The sequence below is a fragment of the Cercospora beticola genome, chromosome 5 (genome assembly GCF_033473495.1).
Source record: "Cercospora beticola chromosome 5, complete sequence".
Classification (NCBI taxonomy): domain Eukaryota; kingdom Fungi; phylum Ascomycota; class Dothideomycetes; order Mycosphaerellales; family Mycosphaerellaceae; genus Cercospora; species Cercospora beticola.
In genome coordinates this window covers 1,361,687-1,380,595 of record NC_088939.1, presented here as the reverse complement: position 1 = coordinate 1,380,595, position 18,909 = coordinate 1,361,687, and the positions used below count along the sequence as shown (strand labels likewise).

General features: G+C 52.6%; 7 protein-coding genes across 7 annotated transcripts; 4 read left to right on the top strand and 3 right to left on the bottom strand.

The window, feature by feature from the left end:
* Window positions 1-259: 259 nt before the first annotated feature.
* Window positions 260-4,543, top strand: RHO25_007794 (uncharacterized protein; the record flags this gene model as incomplete). The annotated part of the gene is made up of 1 exon (XM_023599968.2): window positions 260-4,543. The coding sequence occupies one exon, from the start codon at window positions 260-262 to the stop codon at window positions 4,541-4,543; it is 4,284 nt and encodes a 1,427-aa protein (XP_023449528.1).
* A 267-nt stretch (window positions 4,544-4,810) lies between these two features.
* On the top strand, window positions 4,811-5,976 carry RHO25_007793 (uncharacterized protein; the record flags this gene model as incomplete). Its single annotated transcript, XM_023599967.2, has 2 exons — window positions 4,811-4,894; window positions 4,963-5,976. The coding sequence occupies 2 exons, from the start codon at window positions 4,811-4,813 to the stop codon at window positions 5,974-5,976; spliced, it is 1,098 nt and encodes a 365-aa protein (XP_023449527.1).
* Window positions 5,977-6,376: 400 nt separating this feature from the next.
* RHO25_007792 (uncharacterized protein) lies at window positions 6,377-7,132 on the bottom strand (the record flags this gene model as incomplete). The annotated part of the gene is made up of 1 exon (XM_023599966.1): window positions 6,377-7,132. The coding sequence occupies one exon, from the start codon at window positions 7,130-7,132 to the stop codon at window positions 6,377-6,379; it is 756 nt and encodes a 251-aa protein (XP_023449526.1).
* Window positions 7,133-7,620: 488 nt separating this feature from the next.
* Window positions 7,621-8,991, bottom strand: RHO25_007791 (uncharacterized protein; the record flags this gene model as incomplete). The annotated part of the gene is made up of 1 exon (XM_023599965.2): window positions 7,621-8,991. The coding sequence occupies one exon, from the start codon at window positions 8,989-8,991 to the stop codon at window positions 7,621-7,623; it is 1,371 nt and encodes a 456-aa protein (XP_023449292.2).
* A 692-nt stretch (window positions 8,992-9,683) lies between these two features.
* Window positions 9,684-13,403, bottom strand: RHO25_007790 (uncharacterized protein; the record flags this gene model as incomplete). Its single annotated transcript, XM_023599964.2, has 1 exon — window positions 9,684-13,403. The coding sequence occupies one exon, from the start codon at window positions 13,401-13,403 to the stop codon at window positions 9,684-9,686; it is 3,720 nt and encodes a 1,239-aa protein (XP_023449285.1).
* A 2,386-nt stretch (window positions 13,404-15,789) lies between these two features.
* Window positions 15,790-16,692, top strand: RHO25_007789 (uncharacterized protein; the record flags this gene model as incomplete). The annotated part of the gene is made up of 1 exon (XM_023599963.2): window positions 15,790-16,692. The coding sequence occupies one exon, from the start codon at window positions 15,790-15,792 to the stop codon at window positions 16,690-16,692; it is 903 nt and encodes a 300-aa protein (XP_023449284.2).
* A 359-nt stretch (window positions 16,693-17,051) lies between these two features.
* RHO25_007788 (uncharacterized protein) lies at window positions 17,052-17,585 on the top strand (the record flags this gene model as incomplete). The annotated part of the gene is made up of 1 exon (XM_065602982.1): window positions 17,052-17,585. The coding sequence occupies one exon, from the start codon at window positions 17,052-17,054 to the stop codon at window positions 17,583-17,585; it is 534 nt and encodes a 177-aa protein (XP_065459054.1).
* Window positions 17,586-18,909: the final 1,324 nt, after the last annotated feature.

Here is an 18,909-nt window from a genome sequence, read left to right as displayed (position 1 = left end):
ACTCCACTTCACGCACTTCGCGTCTTCATCGCCTGCACGACATCATTGACGACTGCTATGCTTGTTGTTTCCTCTCCTTCCCTCCATGAAGATTCGGTCCGCTTGTAATACATGACCAGCCATGAAATTTTGCAGTACCCATCGACCGCCTGCATTTGTGCGGGCTAGGATACATCTACAGCGACATCCGACGTAAAACAATTGGATTCCACAAATCGAATCCCATTCTCCGCCCAAGGTCTTCCTGAGGACAGACATAATGGCCGGTGATGGTGTGGAAAAGCCTTGCACCATCGTGCTTCACGATGACCGCGTTTCCGGGTTCGACGTTCTCGCCGGTCCGAGAGCAATGCATGTCGGCGAAGTTGCACACCTATCTGCTCCAGGGGCGCGCTCGCTCTGCATATGTCCTGCTGGTCAGGCCGGTGGCGCGAATGAGATCTCGATACATGTCTCTTTGGCGTCTCTATTTGGATTCGAGAATAGGACACAAGGCAAGATCCAGCTCATCGACGACACCGACGTGGCGACCGCAACCCATGTTGAAATATTCTTCCGCGATCAATATCTGTCCCGAGCGGATATGTGGCAGCTGATGAAATGTCTTGAAGACACGGTTATGTTTGAAGGTCAGGTGCTCAAGTATCTTGGCTCTGTGATTGCCGACGTCGAGCAGATTTGGGTGGCAGGCAAAAACGTCGATTCTGCCTTCGTCTCACACCCTTATACGAAGCCCATTTTCAGGAGTCGAAGCGCCCGCTACTCCATTCTCATCGAAGTGTCGAGAGAAATGCTCGAAGGCTGGAGCAATGGATCTCTCATGTATGAGAGATTGATTGACGATTTCCTCCAGGAGCTGTTCCAAAAGTGGGAGAGGGCCAAGGCACGGCATCTCGCGTCAGTCATCCTTTTTGGACGTGCTACGGGAACCGATGGCATTAGCAAGCGCGACACTCAAACCCATCAGCATGGCGAGGACTTTTACATCTTGTTGGTGTCCGAAGTGACCAGTATCACGTGGAATGACATCTTGCACAAGATTAAAAAAGCATTCAACGATTTGACTCTGTCAAGATCGGTTTCTCTTGCGGCAGAAAGCAACATACTCGAAGCTATCCATCTGACAGCTATGGACTTCGCAGATGATCAGAACGACGCACATTTGATGAGCACCGGCACCTCAATTATTGCCATCACAGCTGGAATCGGGGTCTTTGATGCGGACCACACGCTGCTCAAGCAGACTACTGACTTGCTTGTTGGCAATAGCATTGGCGTGGATATCGTTGCTCTTTCACCGAGACCACTGCACCCAGTGCCTTTGTTCCGTTACGATCACGATGGGACTACAGAGTACGCTTTACCACACTGGGTCGACATCTCATACTGGCATACCTCTCTCGAAGAGCAATTGACAACATGGACATTGTCGGAAACGGAAGAACCTGTTCATGACATCGCTTTACCTTTCCTGAAGGACTCTGGCTTCGGTGAAATTGATACTGGCGTCATGGATTCTCACGACAATCAAGTCTTTGGCGAAGAGCCTGCAGCGCTGCGCAATTTGGTGAGAGTGCCCTCTTTGGAGCCATCGATGGGCTCGGCGGATACTGTCCGTGGCCTGCCTTTTCATGAAAAGCCCAAAAAGGCGAGCCCCGAGAAGAGTCGTCCAATTGAGATCGCTGCACCTGACACCACTGGCAGCGCAACTAAGGCTGCTCTTTACGGTGCGAAGAGAAATCGTCTACCGCCCCATCCGTTGATGCAGACAGGCCGTAAGATCAGCCTGGGACCCAAAGGTCTGGCGCCAAGTAGAGGCGTGGCGAGCACAACATTGTCGGTCGAGCACGCGGAGAAGGAGAAGGAGATCAATTATGCGGCTTCCCTCGCCTCTATAACTGCAAGCGACAAAAACAGTGGGCTTGCAAAGGCCTTCCAAGCCAGCCTGAGACGAAAACCATCACAACAGAGCATGATCTCCCAACAGTTCAGTGAGCCGGACCCATATCACATCTCAAAGCCAATTGAAATACAGTCTGAGCAGCACGCACACACGCCCAACAAAGGAAGAGGGTCGGAAAGCGATGAACTCGTCAAGATTCTGGAGCAGAATATGGAGAACACTACAGTCACCAAGGCTCTGCAGAATGATACCTCTTTCTCCACTACGCCAAAGGGAGGTGGCTCGAACTTTGGTCGCAGAAGCCGGCACGATTCGACACACGAGGCACTGGACATGATGTCCCCTTGGGTCATGCTTCTAAATCCCTGCAATCCTCGAAGAGACAACATGCGAGTGGCAAGTCAATACCGCAAATGGCAGCATGTCTTCCCACGTCCCGTGAGCACTGGCTCGTTCAAGTGGTCGTCGATGTGCGCTCCTGCTGCTTTGCCGCTTACTTCGGAGTACAAGCCATCGCCAGCTGAGCTCGAATTCTACTACCGCAAGCAGGTCAAACGACATGTCATAAGCGATTCCAGTGGGCTCAAAGAAGAGTCCGCGAGTATACTTGTGGAGAGACTGATTGACGTGCGTCTTATTCGTGGCTTCCAGATTGTGGCGATCAGGAACAGTGGCGGCGAGCAGATTGTCCAAAGCAAAGGAAGGCCTATCCTGCTCTCGTTGGGCCGGTGGTACCATGAGATACAGCGAATCTCAGATTTCGAAGTGCAAATTGTTCAGTACTCTCCAAAATCAGGCATTGGTAGCGAAGATCTGGAGTCGCAACACTATGTGACATCCTACGAGCCAAAGATGCGTACCATCCTCGGTCTGAATATCAAGCCAGAGATTTCGTACCACTCCGAGGCACCGATTACAGATTGGACAGAGCTTGACGAGCACATCTTACGCCTGGCACCTCTTCCAGAAATCAATGTTACCTTCAAAGTACGGCTTGTACTCTTGCCAGTAGACATATCGAAGACGGACTACCAAAGCCGGCTAGGGGGTCTTTCTGATGAGGAGCGGCGCATCGAGGGTATTCAGCGACTGACACAATTATGGCAACGCCAGCGATACTTCTCCGCCGAAGACCAATCGCACCAGGTCTCGGTGAAGAAGTCGGCATCCACACCGTACACGGCCGAGCGCGATCCGAACCCGCTGGCCATTGAGTATCAGACTCGAGATCCAAGTGTCGTTGTCAATGCGCATGGTCCTGCTCTGTCCAGCCAACTCGAAGAGGGTGACCTTGATGCTTCTCTGTTCTCAGAAGCTGAGAAGCATCACAGCAGCAACTTCGACATCGTTAAGCTGGTCAAACAGATGCAAGAACCACCTCCATATGGTGTAGAAGTGCGTGATAGAAGATGGCTCACCGTCACACATCTGAAATGCTTTAGAGGTGATGAGATGACAACGTGGCTACTGGGTGTATTCAGAGATCTAGAGTTGCGCGAGGATGCTGTCAATGTCGGCAACGAGCTGATGAGTCGCGGTGTCTTTTCTCATGTGCGACAGAAGCACAAATTCCGAGATGGCCATTACTTCTACCAGATCAGCAGCGCCTACAGAACGACGGAGTATCCGAACACCACTGGATTGTTCAGCAAGGCGCCATGGAGATCGATACCTCCCACGCCTATGACTGACTCCATGAAGTCACCGATGCTGAGACCAGTCAGCGGCATTAGCGCCACCGACTCGAGCTCATCATCTGACAAAGGAACACCCGGCCTATATCCCACGGAACCAAAACAAATCATGCTCAGCCAGTCTATGCAGTTTAACGTCGACCCGCAGAAGAAATCTGACCATCTTCAGATCATGGACTTGCATTACGATCGCATTCACAACCCAGAGAACTGCTATCACATCCAGCTGGAATGGCTTGGAACATCAGCGAAACTGATCCGGGAAGCTATTGCTCGGTGGTCTAGTTCGGTCGAAGGATATGGCTTAAAGCTGATGCAGGTTCCTCTTCAAGAAGCGTGCAAGTTCAGAGAGCACCATCCGTACGACCAGCCACAGCCAGTCAAACTTGCCGTGCGTCCACCAGACAAAGTTCTCGCCACGCCTCTAATGGAGCCACACACTTTCTCTCCGCGTACAGTCGAAGATCCTCTGGCATATCACAAACGCCTGCTGAAAAAGCTCGACTTCGTCCTCGATTATGAAGCAGCCAGCACATTTACCACCTCGATCAATGTGCGATACTCCTTTGGCCCACCTTCGTACCAATACACACAGTTCGTGCACAAATCTGGTTTGGTACTCGCGCAAATACTCGCAAATGACATTGGCGATTTCTATTTACTACCCAACAGGCTTGCAACAAGCAAACTAACGTCTACTATGAGGCCTACGACTGAATTCGACCGTCCAGATGTGACTGTTGATACGGTCCAGAAACACTTCAAGGCGTTTTGTAAGAACGAAGAGGCGTTGAGACAATTTTACAATGAGATTGATCGCGTCAGACCGGCGGTGGCGCCAAGTCCGATGAGCACTGCGTCGTCTGGCATGGCGGACTTGGATGTACCGCCGATGCAGTTACCCCCTTTGAGTGGAAATCATCGTGCGCAGTTGAGAGGACTGTGAAGGTGTGCATGAACAATGCAGTCTTCAGAGATGCAGATTTCGGGGCCGGAAAGAGGCTAGCTTTGGAGGGGCAAAAGCTTTAGCATGAATTCTGGCCGAGACCGGACAATTAGCCGCCACTTAGCAGCAATTAGTAGGCATCATGTAATCATGACCACATCAAGTCTCTGGACGTCGGCGCCGATGATTGAGCTCTGTAAGCTACAAGCTATGCTATAACTTCACGCCTTCTGCAAAAAGAGAAGACCATTGTCATCATCTCAATCGATGCTCAGGACTGCAAGCAATCGCCTTTCCTTAATCAACAGACAGATTCCCAGCAAAACCTACTCCAGAACAATCATGGCGTCCGTAAGTGAGGCGCCGAAAGAAGGCAAATTCTCTGTCAAAATAGGTATGTACTGACATCCTTGCTACAGTCTGATAAGAAGTCAATTCTGAATTGGGTTGATCCCAAAGACAAGTCTGGCGAGTTCAAGAGACAAACTTCTTCCTTCCGCAACTGGGTATCGAAAGACCCCAATGCCGAGTTCCCAGCCGAGAAGGGCCGCTACCACCTCTATGTCTCCTACGCATGCCCATGGGCGCACCGAGCCTTGATCGTGCGCAAGCTCAAGGGTCTAGAAGACATCATCCCTTACACATCAGTCCACTGGCATCTCGGCGAGAAAGGCTGGAGATTCGCCACCCCAGACGAGAAAGAACCAGGAGAATTCACCGAACCCGATCCGATTCACAAAGAATACACCCACCTCCGTGATATCTACTTCGAAAACGAACCCGACTACTCCGGCCGCTTCACAGTACCAACCCTTTACGACGTCAAACAGCGCAAGATCGTCAGCAACGAATCCAGTGAAATCATCCGCATGTTCTACCACGAATTCGACCACCTCCTCCCAGAAGACAAAGCAAAAATCGACCTCTTACCTTCCGATCTCAAAGATACAATTGAAGCCACAAACGAATGGACCTACAACGACGTCAACAACGGCGTCTACAAATCCGGTTTCGCCACAACCCAAGAAGCCTACGAATCCGCCGTCAAAACCCTCTTCGCCTCTCTCGATAAAATCGAAGAACAACTTTCTCAACCCCGTGATGGACCGTACTACCACGGTTCTCGCATCACGGAAGCTGATGTCAGACTCTTCACGACAGCGATCAGATTCGATCCAGTTTATGTTCAGCACTTCAAATGTAATATTCGGGATATTCGATCGGGATACCCGAATTTGCACAAGTGGATGAGGGAATTGTATTGGAAGGTTCCGGCGTTTGGGGAGACGACGGAGTTTACGCATATTAAGAAGCATTATACGAAGAGTCATGCGCAGATTAATCCTTTTGGGATTACGCCTGTGGGGCCTGTGCCGGATATTTTGGCGTTGGAGGAGGAGGTGGGTGCTGTGAAGGGGGCGACGAAGAATTGATTGGGACAAGTAAGTTTGTGAAAGGATGAGCATAAGGTCATGACGTGAAGAAAATTGGTAGAAAACGCTAGTTTACTTCGACAAAGCATGTATTTCGAGCTCGCTGACCATGAGACCGACTCAACAAGTCGCCCGTTTACTGCATGGCAGGCAATTCTCCGACATTCGCAAGACGTACACATTCAGAACACTTTCCAACCTCCAATCTCCGGGGAGCTCATTCCCAGTCAGTGAACTCCACCGGCTCATAGTCTCCCTTCGAGAACAGTGACTCCCACTGCTCCGTGCTTGAACTTGAAGCTTCCTGCTGCTGCCATGCCTCTCTGACTCTAATACCCGTGAATGTGACGCACTGCAAACCAATGCCTGCAATCGCTCCTTCGACCCTAGACACATCCATTCAGTACCTGAGTGTGATGGGAAAATCCTCACATTCCAGATTCGACTCCACTGGAACCTTCTTCCCAGTCTTGCTCTTTTCGATAGCTCGGAACTTGTAGATTCCTCGCAATTCCTTCTGAGTCGCATCCTGGCTCGTAACCACTGGCATGAGAGAAGAAATGCGCATAACGCCTTCGATGATCTTGAAGTCGAAAGTAGCCATGTATTCGCCCGGTCGGTCTGTGTCGCAGGATACTTTCAGGGTCAGGCCATTCAGAGGTGTGAGCCAGGAATTGTTGGGTGACTCGAATTCGATGTGCCAGTCGCCGGTGATGCGGGTGTTGTGTTGCGTTGCGCCCGAGCGAAGAAGGTAGTCCGCCTCATCATGCAGTTCTTCGTCGTCGTCGGCTTCTTCTTCTTCTTCGACATCGTCTGCTTCATGAAACTCGTAGGTTGTGTCGTTTTCATCGTCTTCCTCGTCATAATCTCCGTATAAGAAGACCGAGTAGTCGTGATCTTGCTCCTGCTCCATCTTGCGAGCCACGCGAGTTGAAAATCCTAGATGGCCGCCTCTTCTAGCAGTTCGCGTTCCTCGCTGATATGTACGTTCTTGTTGTTTGCTTGATGAAGTCGAGACAATTGATTGTTTGCCGTTCTTCTCGTACTCATGAGAAGCCGCTTGTGCAAGGACTCCCAGAAGGTCGCCTCGTCCGGCCGTCTGCGTAGTTCGCGACTTGGGACTGGGTGGTGATGGTGCACTGAGATACAGCCCCATTGCGTCAACTTCCGTTTTTGTCAAAATCACTCCGCGTTGAGGAGGCGGAGAGATCGGAGTGTGCGGCGGACCAGACAGCTGCTTAAGTAGAGTGATCGAGTCCGCCACTGGTGACTAAGCGAGCTTGGTGAATCGAGGTGAATAATCATGGAGAGTTCGCAAGCATAGAGAGTGAGCAGCTCTTCATGCGTTGACTTCCTTGGGGCTGCGCTCAATTTTCTCCAGGGTAAACCCCAGCTGACGAGGTCGCCAATGTGTCCCTGTACAAAGGGTAGGAGGCCGTAATGTAGCATGAATCGGCTCAAGCAATGGTTTCGTCAGAGGCATGAGCTCCAACATCGTCGGTTTCCTCAGTCTCATTCCAAATTGCCCAACCTGAGTAACTCGTGGACGATCCACGCGCTTCTAGCTGCGTGACATGCCATCCCCAAGAAATGCAGTCCCAGATGTATTACACTTACCTTAAGCTTGCAGCCGAAGATAAGAGGTCATCCTACCCATCCACCCCATCGACCCACTGAAGCCCTTGCCCACTCCTCTTCTGAGAAAGATTCCCACCGATTTGTGCTCGAGGTTCGACGCTGCAATCCTCTTTTCACTTTCGATCCTGTGAAAGTAACCCGCTCAGAGCCTGCACCAGCGTATTTCCCTTTCAGCCTCGTCCCCCTATCCTTGAACACAATTTTATAGACACGACTGTCTGACCCGATCAGAATCTCCCCTTCGCCTGTCTCTCTTCCTCGATAGACGTAGGTCGCTCGTAATTTCTTGTCCGTGGTCCTCGGTGTCGGACAAGTGATACGCATGATACCCTCGCTGATGTGGAAGTCAAAGAAGGCCATGTGACCGCCCGGTCGCGCTTTATCATGATATATCGCCAGGCTGAGTTTTTGCGGGCCGTAGCCACTCCAGTTGGCGAGCGTGTCGCATTCAATTTCCCAGTCACCTGTAATGTCCCATTCTATATCTTCGATGGGGTCATTGACACGATTCTGAACGGAGCGCTTCGAATCACTGGCTGCCAACCCGCTCCGACGTGCTGTCTGCTTTCCCAGACGACTCGGACGACCTGGTGCTTCATTTGAGGGACCGCTTGATTTGGTAACCTGTCCGTTTCGAAGAGCCATGCGCGCAAGAAAGCCTGCGTGATCGCCACGCCGAGCAGTTTGCTGCTTCCGTGGGCCTGGACGACTTTCTTCTTCCGCCTCTGGAGTGCTGGAGTGTGCATTCCTGATTGAGCTTCTGCCGGCCATTCGCGCCAGGAATCCTAGATGGTCCCCTCTTCTAGCAGTCTGCTTTGCTCGTGGTTGCGGAGGGCCATCATCTTCTTCTTCGCTCGATGAACTTGGTGAGCTAGATGAGCTTGGTTCTTCTTCTTGATACGAATCGTCTTCTTCGGTCCAGATTTCTTCGTCTATATGTGCTTTTTCTTCCTCTCCGGTCGAACGTTCCGCCTCGCTCACCTTGCTTGCAGACTGGGAAGCTTCTTCGCGCTGCCCATTCCTACGTGCCATGCGTGCTAGGAACCCTGCATGATCGCCTCTCCGAGCAGTCTGCTGTCTACGTGAATGTGAGATTTCCTCTCCTTCTGGGCTGGCTAAGCTTGAATTTCCGTCACTTTTCGAATTCCTGCCCGCGAGACGTGCGAGGAACCCTGCGTGATCGCCTCTCCTGGCAGTCTGTCTCTTCCGCGGACGTGGAGACTTATCATTGTCTTCTGAATCGTTGGAAGTATCACGCTTGGCGAGACGTGCAACGAATTGTGCATGATCGCCTCTCCTGGCAGTGTATCTAGCCCGTGGTTTGCGGGAGGGCAATGCGCTCCTAGTTACAACTGGGTCAACTGCGTCGGCGTCCATTGCAGACTGCGGGCGGGGTCAGGCAAGCAGAGAAGGTAACAAACAAGACGCGTTTCCAGGCTTACCGGGTCAGCTCCGCCACTAGTGAAATAGCGGATTTGGGCAAGTGAAGGCGGCGAAAAGCCCACATGAATGTGCAGATGTGGTGACAAAGGCCCATGCTCAGTGTGGCTGATACGAACTTACGCGACCAGGTTGTGGCGTGCTTGCCAATAAGGTATCCCAGCATCCGCAAAGCGAGGTGCAGACTGCAGAGTCAGATAGCAGGCAACCCATTTGCTGAGATAAGAGCATTTCAGTACTTTCAAAAACGTACCGCGCCTGAAGTAGCAGGCTCAGCAGTGTGCACAATCACATAATACATATTCTCCTACCTAAGCACACAAGCCCTGCGAAGTGGTATATGCGCAACGAAGCAGACCCATACCATCCCATCCCAGCCGACCTGCCCATTCCACCCAAATGCCCAATATTCCCTTACAGTCTCGGAAGAAGAAAGAAAAGAAACACCCCCAACGCCATGCTAAAACATTTACAAAAACCCGGGATCCCATTCCAGTCTTGATGAAGCGCCATCGCGATGAAGAGCAAATGAAGGCCATCACTCGTTACCGCCCCAATCGTAGCTTGCGCAACTTTTTGCCCACCCCTCTATATTCCAACGCGATTCCAAAATCACAGCATGTGTTCTTTCACACACTGACCTCTCCCGGATCATCTTCCATGACTCTCTCCGTCCAGCCCTTTTGCTGAGCAATTCCATGCCCAATGCCGCGCTGATCCATAGCCATACCTTCGCCTTCTCCTCGTTCCACGTACTTCTGGTTGTGCAGGTCCGTGTAAATGCGTTGAAAGTACAATCTCAATGTCCTCAATCCGCGTAAGTATCCGCGATCGATTTGGTCGGGGTTTCTTGGAGGGCAGGGCTTGTGTTGAATGTAAGGTAGGCTCTCGGCAGTTACGCAATTGGCAAAGTCAACAATCTTAAGTTTGATGCCAGGCACTGGAGCATCGCTTCCTTCATTCTCGCGAAGTTTGCCATTGGTGTCGGCATCTCCGCGATCGTATATCATGAGCAAGCTGCTGGCGTATAGGCGGTATCCGGGCAGTTGACGGATGATGTCTTCGAGTGCATCGATCTTATCAAGCACTGTCGGGATATGCTTGAGTGCTTGTGCATGGCCAATTCCATCAAAGAAGAAACGCTTCAAGGCTTCGCGAAACTCCTCGCCAGCTTTCAGATCTCGTCCATAATACTTGTCTTGAAAGTCGTAGCCTTGCTGTTTGACGTTGTAAACTTGCATGCCGCAGACACGGACGCCAAGCTCACGAGAAGTAGTAGACTTGCACTTTGCGCGCTGGGATCTCTGCTTCTTCTCAGTAGCCTCAACGCCATATTGTCGTGTGCCCATTTTCAAGTCCAACACGCAAGGTTTCTGCATACCGGCGGTGAGATCTTCCAGCAAGATGAAATGCTCCACGCGCTCGTCCTGCTCCACAAGCGAGCTCACTGGGTTGCGTGGCTCTGGCACACCGAAGTCAATTGCCGGGCCCAACTGAGGCACCGGCTGCTCCACGTCACGTCTGGCATTATCGTTAGCACGGTCTACGTCGGCAGTGCCTGCTTCTCTAGCGACTGGTGACTCAGGATGCGTTGGCAGATCTTTCTTGACATCGTCCATAGCAAAAACGTCCTCTTCGGCATCTTCGTGAAACTCGAGGTCCCCTCGAGTTCCTTCGATATCGGTTGGCTTACGCATCAGCCCTCCCCCAGAATGCCGACGGCGACGTGTCTTACGGTCGCTCGAACCAGCAGGCGCAGCACTGAGATCTGAATTTTCGGCGCTCTTACTAAGAGCATCGTTTTTCTTCAGCAGTACTTGTGTCAAATCAGATGCTGATCTGTTCTCGGCACTGAGCTGTGCTCGCCTCAAGATAGGACTCTTCAAGCACTCCTTGCGAAGGTCTTGCCTCTCTGAATTTTGAAACGATGATACGTCGACAGACTTGTTGCGTTCTGACAGCTCGTTCTGAATGTAAGTCGGAACCTTTCGCAGCGAACGTCCGTGCCCACGATCACGTCTGTGTGACTTGTGGATAACCGGCGGAGTGAAGACTTCCCGCAGCACCTTGTCACGGAGGTGCTCGTTCACAGAAGTAAAGCCCCATGACTGGGCAGGCTTGAGTGCAGGACGTTGAGGCATCCCGTTCGTGTCAGAAGGAGTCGGTGGCGTTGACCGCGTCCTATGCAGGTCAGGCACCGAGCGTTCAGACGACCTGAAAAGGCTCTCTGGAATGAGATGTCTGTTGTTTGCAAGTAGTACTTGAGGAATGCCCGACGATGACTTGTTCTGCATCGAATGGCTGATCATGCGAGTATGCTCTGGAGTCCTCGACTTCTCCGCAGCCACATCATTCCCATCTTGTACCTTGCTATCGCTACTCGACGCTTGAGTGCTGCCATTTTCATCTGTCACAGTCTGCTTCCGCTTCTTCGCTTCCTTGCGATATGTCACATTGAGAACACCAATATACCGGGGCATGAAGCCCAGCAGTTCCCGGTGACACTTCTCGACAGTCTCGTAGAACTTGTTCTCTTTGCTGTTCAGTTGTTTACACACCGCTCTCCGCGAGAATCTGTAAATTGACGTATGTCCGCCAACTTGATGTTTGTAGGGTTTGAGCTCAACCGCTCCGACTGGTGCTTGCGGTTGTTCGGCATGCCTGCCGCGCGACGTACGGCGACGTCCGTAAGCTTTGACATGGGGTGTGTTCGTCGGCGTGGTCTCCACATCGTCCTCGTCATCTCCAGATACAGTTGAATAGCCTGATTCTGACTCGTAATCTGAGTCGTGGATGAGCAACTCAGGCGCGGGCACAGGCTTGGGCAAGTCTTTGAAGTTGGCTGAGGAGGCGACGCGGGACATTCCCTGAAGAAACTCTGGTGCACCCTCACCTTGCAATGACAGTTGCACATCATTGGCACTCGGTTCACTGCGGCTGTCTTTGACATCTACTGCTTTTATCTTGGGCGTTCGGTCCAGGCCGTCTTCGTCACCTGGCGAGTCGCCGAGCTGTACGCCTTGATGAGGATAGTAAGTGGCGGAGGAGATGTGTTCGCGGTCAGACTCGTCGTCCTCTTCGGTCTTGTTGACCGCCTTCCTCAATTGCTCGTGTAGGCGTCGATCATGGTCGTGCGACTGGGACTCCTTTGGAAAGGGTATCTTCTGCGATTGGCCGGGCACAAGGTGGTGGTGATTGCGAATCTCTTCCAGCAATCCCAAGGGCAATCTCTGAGCCATTTCCTTCTTCGATACCGTGACATAGTCGCCGTCTTCCTCTTCTATCGTTTCTGTGACTGTTTGTTCTCTGCTTGACCCATCTGCTTGCTCCTCCAGATCGCGCGAGATCTGTGATTTGGAAGCATCGTTGGCTCTACCCGCCTTCTTGCGCTCCGTCTCCCGCTTCTCTTCCTGCTCATTCTCTCGGAATAATCCCAAGTAGTGACTGGCTTTGCGTGAGCGCACTGCGGCCACAGGCTCAGGTTGGGGCAATTGGGCGTCGATGACCTTGTCCACGTCATCTCGGACCGTGGTGCTCGCCTTGCGTTGCGATTGAGCAATAGTCAGGCCTTGCATCTTTGCTTCTCCCTGTCGCCATGACCGATACTGCTGTCTCTCGGCACTTTGAGTGTTACCGGTATCGGGACTGCTCGGCATCGAATCGGGTGTAGCTGGTAATGTATCTGCGCGGAAGGGAGAATCCTGGCGTGACTGCGGATGCATGGTGGTGGGCAGCGGCTGCGCAGTAGATACGGAGCTCAAATCGTGAATGTCGTAGAGCGAACGTCGTTGGTACTGCGAAGCAAGTGTACTCCTAGTCGGACGGCGACGACTATCCGCAGCACGTGAATGATAGAGGCGTGTCGAGCTCGTGTCCTGTTTCTGGTGTCCTCGGGCGAAATCGAGCGAATCCGTGCCATTGCTCAGAAAAGAAGTCGCGGGCAGGGTCGTTGTTGCCGTGGCCATGTTGCTGCTCCCTCCGCTCCTCCCTCCTTCGTTGTAGTAGATGCCGTCCGCGGTGCTCAGCGGTGAGCTCTGTACCTGCGGTGGGGATGGAGATGACCTCGCAGTTATGGGGCTGCCCGAATATGAAGTCGCAAAAATCGAGTCTCGCTCATTGAGTTGAGGGCGGACGGCATGGTGATGCGCGGTAGAGGCAGGTTTGCGGGATCGTTGGGCAGTCGTCGTCGGCGTCTTGGTCGAGGTTGTGGAAAGGTATGGGACGGGGGAAGAGGGCTTATCTGCAGCAAAGTGCTCGTCATGGGCAAGCTCGTGCTGCTTGGAACGGATGTGGCGCGGAGGGACGTGGTTCGAGATGTGATCCTCCGCCTTCGCAACAGGAGACGCCATTCAAGGCTGACCATTGAAGACGGCCACGGGGACGCGGAACGCCGGGATGTGGTGCAGTGTTTCGAGGGCGGCATCCAGCAAGGCCAGTGTGCGCGGCGGGCCTAGTGCTCACGGACACGACAGAGCGAGAGCGAGAGGCTGTTGCACGCGGTGCGAGCTAAATTGGCAGCGCGGTCGTGGGCAAGCAAGCGAGCGTGTGTCGCGCGGCCACGTTGGTGATGCTGGAAGCCCGAATCGTTCAATGGAGGAAGAGTGCATGTGGAGAATGAGCGACGACATTGGCTGCCGCTAGCTCTCGGCTGCCGGCCGAGCAACTCCCCTGACACTGACACCTACCGGATCGACGCCTGTCTGTCTGTCTGTCTGTGCCACGCTCTTTTCGTGCCAGGACCACGGCATTGGATTGGCATCGCAACAAGAACCAGCACCGCCACCATGCCCATCTCCGCCGCCCGCTGCCCGCCGCCCGCCGCCGCGGCCCTGCTAGCAATCTCGCGCCGAGCGGCCACCCTCCTCCGCCTGCCTGCCTGGTGTATACCGTCTATCTGCGCCAAGTGCTTCAACACAGACAGCTCCTCATGCACTGTCTTATCAGTGCCGCTGTCACCACCGAAGGGCGCCGACAACAACATCATCAGAACCGACTCCCTCCTGTATGCGATTCGCAGAACCGAAAACACGCGAACTGTGCGACGTGCTCCGATCCCTGTGGACGTGTTGCTCATCATGCAGCAAACGCTCCGATGCCAATCGATCGAGAACGTGTTCGAGCAATGGCGCATGCATCATGCTGGCGCTCTGATCGATACATAATTCTCCATCCCAGCCCGCCAAGCGGCTCGCCTCTCTGCAGAGCCATCAAGTTTGATCGACGCCATGGAGAAACGCTAAATGTTGGGCGCAGCAAGTGCCGTCGTATACACAAATCCTCACGACGACGTGACCTCGACGCTGCGATGTGACTGGCAGCTCCTAATCTGTGATATCAGCCTCCTCCACACTTGTCTCGGAATACAGGGCTGTTCGCTCCACGGCCCGCTGCAAGGCCAGTGACCGCGGCTCCATCGCTCCGGAAGTCCATTATCACCTCACGTCGGCTTGTTGGACATGACGAAGAAATGCGTCGCACAGGAGAGCATTCGCATTGATCACAGTGCGAATGCATCTCGCAGCAGCGACACGTGCGTCGGGCATGAATGTTCTATCGATCACTCGCACCACCTAGAAGAGCATTTTGTGATAGATCGGCCCAAACAAAAGCTCATCCCTGCCCGTTCCTGACTTCACCTCGAGGCAGCCACGTAGGCTCAATGCCGGAGATTGTCGGTGCCTGCAATCACTTACAATGTGTTCCTGACTATCATTGTCGATCACTTGAGTGCAGAGGCTGAAACAGGTACACAGACCCGAATGCCAGGAAGATATCGGTGTGAGTTAGGGGGCATTGAAAAACGTGCTGGGCTGAATGGCTTGCGGCAAAGCCGTCCAAGTGCCGACAAGGCTGAGGATCTTCAGCTTATGCGACGCGTGTCATGATCCGTGACAACTGACAAGTGAAATCTAAAGTCTACTCATGGCCCGATTATTCGACCCGAAAGGAGACTTTGCAGGCGCTGACACCGACCGACCGAGATGGCTTGATGCCGACTCTCCTGCATATGGCCCAAGTCTCTTTGGTATGAGGCCTCTGCCTTTGCGCAGCAACCTACACGCTGGTCCTCGATGGCCGGCTGGCTTCAGCGTGACAATGCCCTTCGATCCCTTTGTCATCGTGTTGATTAATGGAGTCTTGGTCTGCCGGCGCCTTTGTCTTCGTATGGATCAAAGCAATTCCGCCTTGACCAGTCTCTCAAAGAGCGCCATGCCATTGTAGACCACCCAGTATATATATAATCCATCTATGGAAACTCACTAGGTTGTGCAGCATCAAATCCCCTTGACTTCGGCAGGACCGAGACAGCATTCGACACGAATTTGATCAACTTCCAAAAACATCTACGCTGCAGGACAGCGATTCCGTCCAGATCAAATGTGCATATCAACAAAAGGACTCCACGCCACGGATGCGATGATAACGAAAATTGTCCCACTCGATGTAGACACTGCTAGAATGTTCGGTCGCACCGAGAAGTTTGACACAAGCCAACCGCGAACTCCGGATCTCACGCACCCAGTTCATCCACTTTTCGAAGACCTCGGGGAATTGCACCACGGTCCCCTTATGGTTTGTCGACTGGCATCCTTGCTATTGGAAAAAGCCCTGCCATTCTTCCATGCCATTCTGGTTGTAGGAGACTCGCTTCCCAATTGTACCGGTGGAGTTGAGCATTTTTGTCCTGAGCCAAAAGCCTCGCTGACTACTGACGAGCAAGAACAGACACGCAAGATGCTCGCTGAGCTCGCGACTGGCGTAACCATCTACCCTGGCTTCCCACCAAATTGGGACGTCGAACCGGCACAACTTGGACAGACCTGCCCAGACTACAATGTCGAGTTTCCGCACTTAAGCGGCCGTGGTAGCACCATCTTCCTGAACTCCGACAGGATCAAAGCCTTATATCGTGCAGCAAAGTCTAATGATCATGCGGCGTTCTTCTGGTATACTTTGCAACTGGCGAAGACAATGGTCCATGAAGTTGCCCATGCTGCGGTGTTAAGTACCATGTCTTGCACCTTCGCTGTCGAATCCCGTCACGTGTACGACACCATGTTCATAGGGCTATCGCAATTCTCGGAACATGGACTTGATCTGGAGAACTTTCTCTTTGGAGGTGTCGTAAATAGGATAGCGCCGTGGAAACGCGAGGCTTTCTATTTCGATGGCGACAAGCCAAGTTCTTTGGATTTCATGATCACTCTTGGGGACTATCCTGACCCCCTCACTGAGGATCTGTACGTTTATTGCAAGCATCGAGGCCCTCCACTTGCCGACGCTCTAACTGAATGGCATGTTTCACTGTCCTGGATCCATCAACTTCTACTGCAAAGCTTCTGGGATAGTGCGCTGAAGAGTGACAATTCCGCTTTGCACCCGCCGCGAACCTCTGGCATAATCCTAGGCCGACTACGCAATCCCGAAAGCATGAAGGCTGTAGAGTCTCGCATCGAGGAGCTGAGAGCAGCTGGCGTGTACAATGTCACCGATTTTGGGTACATTTCCTTGGACCCCATTGTTGGTCCCCCAAAAACTGGGATTGCGGCCTCAGCCATTCGGAAAGTGAAAGACTTGTCGAGATGGATGTTTCACGAGCCTATGGTATGGGGCCCTCTTGACAACTCGTGGTACTAGTCATCAAAGGCAGACCCGGGGGTAAGTCGAGCACGACTTCTAAAATAGACAAAGTTTCCCAGACTTTGGTACTCGCTGATGTAAACTCAGCAGCATCGTCCTTGATCAGCATATTTTGGTAGGTCGAGCAAACTTTTCAAAGTGGACACATCTCAAGTGGCCTCATTTTGTGCTAGAATAAATATTACCTCGCTCCTCTCATTCTCCCTCCTCATCTTGTTCACCTTGCAATCTTTTGCGACGAACAGTTCTCCACAGCTCCCGCTGACCTTACTCACAAACATTGCAAGAACGAACCTCTCAAGATCAAGACATTCATTTGCGCCATCGCGATGAATTCAAGCAAGAACACGACGACCATGTTGGCCTCGGAGCCTTCACACTCGACTCAAGACAAGACGTACCAGGCCCAGGAGGTAGAAGACCACTCCAGTCTGCCGGCCCCGAGCCTAAGCGCACGCCCAAGTGCGCTCGAAGATCAAGAACTTGTTGGCGAATACCACGAAGAACATGGGATGATGCCGACAACGTACAAGCTGCCTCTACAGGCAAAAAGACTAGCATGGCGCGCCATAGAGCACAGCTTGCCAATCTGGTATTCGCTGCTTGCCGGAGAAGACTTTTCGACAAGATCATGGATACCAAAAGAAGGGGAGAGCACCGGCTTCACCCTCTTTTCCGAGCCACTGCAGAAGCTCAGCTCACTGCAAGCTCTCCAAGTCCGGGCAAGGTTGCAGACACTGTTATCGAACTGCACCTTCGCCGTCCACATCGACGCGAAGTCCAATCACGCCGATGGAAATCACTCTCGTCCGCTCGCCGGCCTTCCAGGCGTAGGAAGCGACATTTCCTCCAGGACGAAATTTTTGTTCAACTGGAAGACGCCGAGCTAGCGAACGACACTCTCTGGCTCACCTGGTTGAATTTCGAACTCGCCTCGACAATCCTGCACGAGCTCGCGCACGCCTGCGTGACAGCGTCAACGACCAGGGACCGGAGAATCGCGCTCGGAAGTTGTTGTGGGGATCATCTCGGTAACTCGACTGTTTCCGAAGTGGGTTTCGAGGTCGAATACAGACTCTGGGACGGCTTGCCGTGCCAAATCGACTTCGATGCCACGCCACGAATGATGGAAGCACTGGGAGGTAAATGCTATTACCGTCCCGATGTGGATTTTCCGTCTCGCCAAGTCCCAATGGCTCTGGCCATGATCGAGTGGCCAGATGTAGAAATAGTGCGAAAATATGGGAATTTGCACGCTCGAGTGGAGCTGGGTTCGGTGAGGAAAGCATGGATGATTGAGATCCCATGGGTGGTGGATCTCTTTCGGGATGAATTTTGGGAAAGGGAGGGAGGGGGGAATCGGTTGCCTCTGAGGAGTGCCATGCCCAAGAAGGTAGAGGTGCCGCTGATGGCTTGGGTGAACAGGGGTCACCAGCGGGCGGTGTACGCCGCTGACATGAGGAGGAAGGAGGAAGAAGGCTTTTGGGGATATTTGTGGGCTTTTTAGTGCCGGTGGGGGAAGTAAATGTATCTAGCGCATGAATGTACTGCATTTCTGCATATTGTTTTGTCACCGTGCCATCACATGTATGGAAGCGTGCAAAGTTGAATCTCTGTCCGGACAGAGTGATGGCAGGTGAATCACTTTTGCTCTTGATTTGTGTGAACAAAATTGACTACGCTCGACTCTCTGTCTTAGGGCGATGAGTACGGCCACTCAGTAGGAAGACGAGGTAAATCGCTCGAGTCAGTGATCAATAGAGCACGATACTTACCTCGATTATTTCTCTGCCCTCGGCAGCAAATGGAAGGCACCTAGAAGGGATACGGGACGGGTTGCGACTGTGAGCTACAGGTTGAGAGAGCTGCTGCAACATTGCTCATCTCTGTCCAACAACAAGTAGCAATGCTACCGGGTAAGACGAGAGTATAGTTGGACAGAATGCGATTGAAATGGAGTCATAATTGCGTCTGTATGCCTCTTCCGTCTTGCTGACCGGTTCTGAGGCACCGCGTAGGAAGAAGCGATAGATCCCAGGAAGAACGTTGATCGGAAAGATCTTACTTTGCACAGGTGAGTAATGCTGGCTACGGTTAAGACTCTGCCTTGATCGCAAACGCTAGAGGCAACGGGAGTGCAGACGACCTAGACCGCTCGGATGAGTGACGAACAGAGCGTATTGCTTGGTAGCGATGGCCACAGATATTTGACCT